This window comes from Fomitopsis serialis (assembly GCF_022376445.1).
Source record: "Fomitopsis serialis strain Sig1Antser10 chromosome Unknown B0H18scaffold_395, whole genome shotgun sequence".
Classification (NCBI taxonomy): Eukaryota; Fungi; Basidiomycota; class Agaricomycetes; order Polyporales; family Fomitopsidaceae; genus Fomitopsis; species Fomitopsis serialis.
The window spans coordinates 15,204-17,016 of record NW_025955355.1 but is presented as its reverse complement, the minus strand read 5'-3'; the positions used below and the strand labels follow the sequence as shown (position 1 = coordinate 17,016).

Below are 1,813 nucleotides of genomic sequence, written 5' to 3'. Positions count from 1 at the left end.
AAGACACTCCAAGCTGACACCCATCCCTTCCCAGTGTCCCTAATTTTTTCAAGATGTATCGAGCATAATTCGTCCTATGACATGCTTTAATGTGCATCAATTTCCGCACGAGAACTATTGATTGTTACACGTACCGCGCAAGCCGAGTCGAGCCTGGCGCTGGCGTTGTGGACTGCGATACAGCATCGCGCGATGCAGGCATTGATGGTGGATGAAATCTAAATCAAAGCCACCCCACTCGTCGGGTCGTCACCATACTACTGCATGGAAAGTTGAAGACTCTCGTTGGTAGCGCTGCTGCGCTATAAATGCCCTACTACTAGCACGTAGTACTCGGGCAACGCGGCCGCGACCGTGACATGAGTGTAAAGTATCGTGCCAGTGGATCACTGGCATGTATACTGCACATATATTGAGCGCGTCGAATATTCGACAGGCAACGCTAGCGAAGTGCCAGTGAACCAGATCATGAGGCGATGGACAGACAGCTGCCGCGGAGAACATGTGCACGTGATCGTGATAGGTCGCCCTCCTCTGAAGTGGTATTGGTACGGCGGCCCGCCCTAAGCCGCCCTGATAGTGTCCCTCGATGAAGCGCGATAGTTCCAGGTATGCAGTATACTCTCCAAGATCCAATGTCGTTCATTTCGACGCAGTGATGCCATGACCTTCAAGCTGGAGGGAAGCAGTCATAAACGGCTCCGATTGGAGACAGACGATGCAACTGCCGCTGCTCAGCCTAGCGAGAATGAGGAGTTCACGCGCGACCAGGAGTTCTGGTACGAGGATGGGAACGTCATTTTGGTCGCCGAGAATGTTGGCTTTCGCGTGTATCGAGGCTTTCTGGCGAAGCGATCCGAGGTACTCCGCGACCTCTTTTCCGTCCCTCAGCCACTGGACGGTCAGCGAGTCTGCGGCTGCCCGATTGTACATTTCTCCGACAATCCTATTGCTCTTAGAGAGCTACTTGATGTGCTGCTGTGCGGCAAGAGGTACGCTCGTACATTGTGTCTTTTATTCGTCCTGAGATGCTGATAGCCACCTGGGTGGATGATAGGTACATGCTGGAGAACGATGCCGAGTTGGACTGTTTGTCCTACCGAATTCGCCTTGCACAAAAGTACGGCATTGGAGACCTCTTGGAGGAGTCCATATGGCAGTTGAAGAAACACTATCCCACGACTTTCTCCGAATGGACCGACGTACAGCGTCACTACTCCCCTCGAGCGATAACTGCCGTCAATCTAGCCCGTCTAACCAATACGCCTTCCATCTTACCTTCCGCGTCATACGTCTGCTGCCAGCTTCCCAACCACGATCTTCTGGATGGCGCGTCTCTGACGGCACAATTGATATACTGGATCGAGGCGATCTGCTGAGATGCATCCAAGCGAAAGTCGAACTCGCTCGTGCTTTCACGCATGAGATCCATGAAGCAGTTCACCCCCTCTACAAGTGCGTCTCCGAGGCCTCCTGTCTACACATATTCGAGAACATTCGCACCGGAGCCATAGGAGCGGCGTCAATAGGGAACGCGGCAGCCTGGGTGCTTGAGCCTTGGGACAAGCTCTTCGATGGATACGACAGGCAGAACCCTAAGATTATCAATACGGGTCTACCCACCTTATGCGTACCTTGCATGAGCGCCCTTCGCGCTCGCGCCAAGGTCGCATTCGGCGACATCTGGGACGACCTGCCATGGCACACCGGGCTCGGCGACACCTGGAGAGAATTTGTGCTACTATATCCGAATCCCAATCCGAATCTTGGCATAGCCGACAGTGTCGGGCACATATAGACTTATACAGAGGTA

The 1,813-nt window shown here is 53.4% G+C and overlaps 1 protein-coding gene across 1 annotated transcript; it reads left to right on the top strand.

Annotated features, from left to right (window-relative positions):
• Positions 1 to 574: 574 nt before the first annotated feature.
• B0H18DRAFT_405977 (uncharacterized protein) lies at positions 575 to 1,503 on the top strand. The gene is made up of 3 exons (XM_048037946.1): positions 575 to 609; positions 657 to 992; positions 1,058 to 1,503. The coding sequence occupies exons 1-3, from the start codon at positions 590 to 592 to the stop codon at positions 1,377 to 1,379; spliced, it is 678 nt and encodes a 225-aa protein (XP_047884691.1). The 5' UTR covers positions 575 to 589; the 3' UTR covers positions 1,380 to 1,503.
• The last annotated feature ends 310 nt before the right edge of the window (positions 1,504 to 1,813 follow it).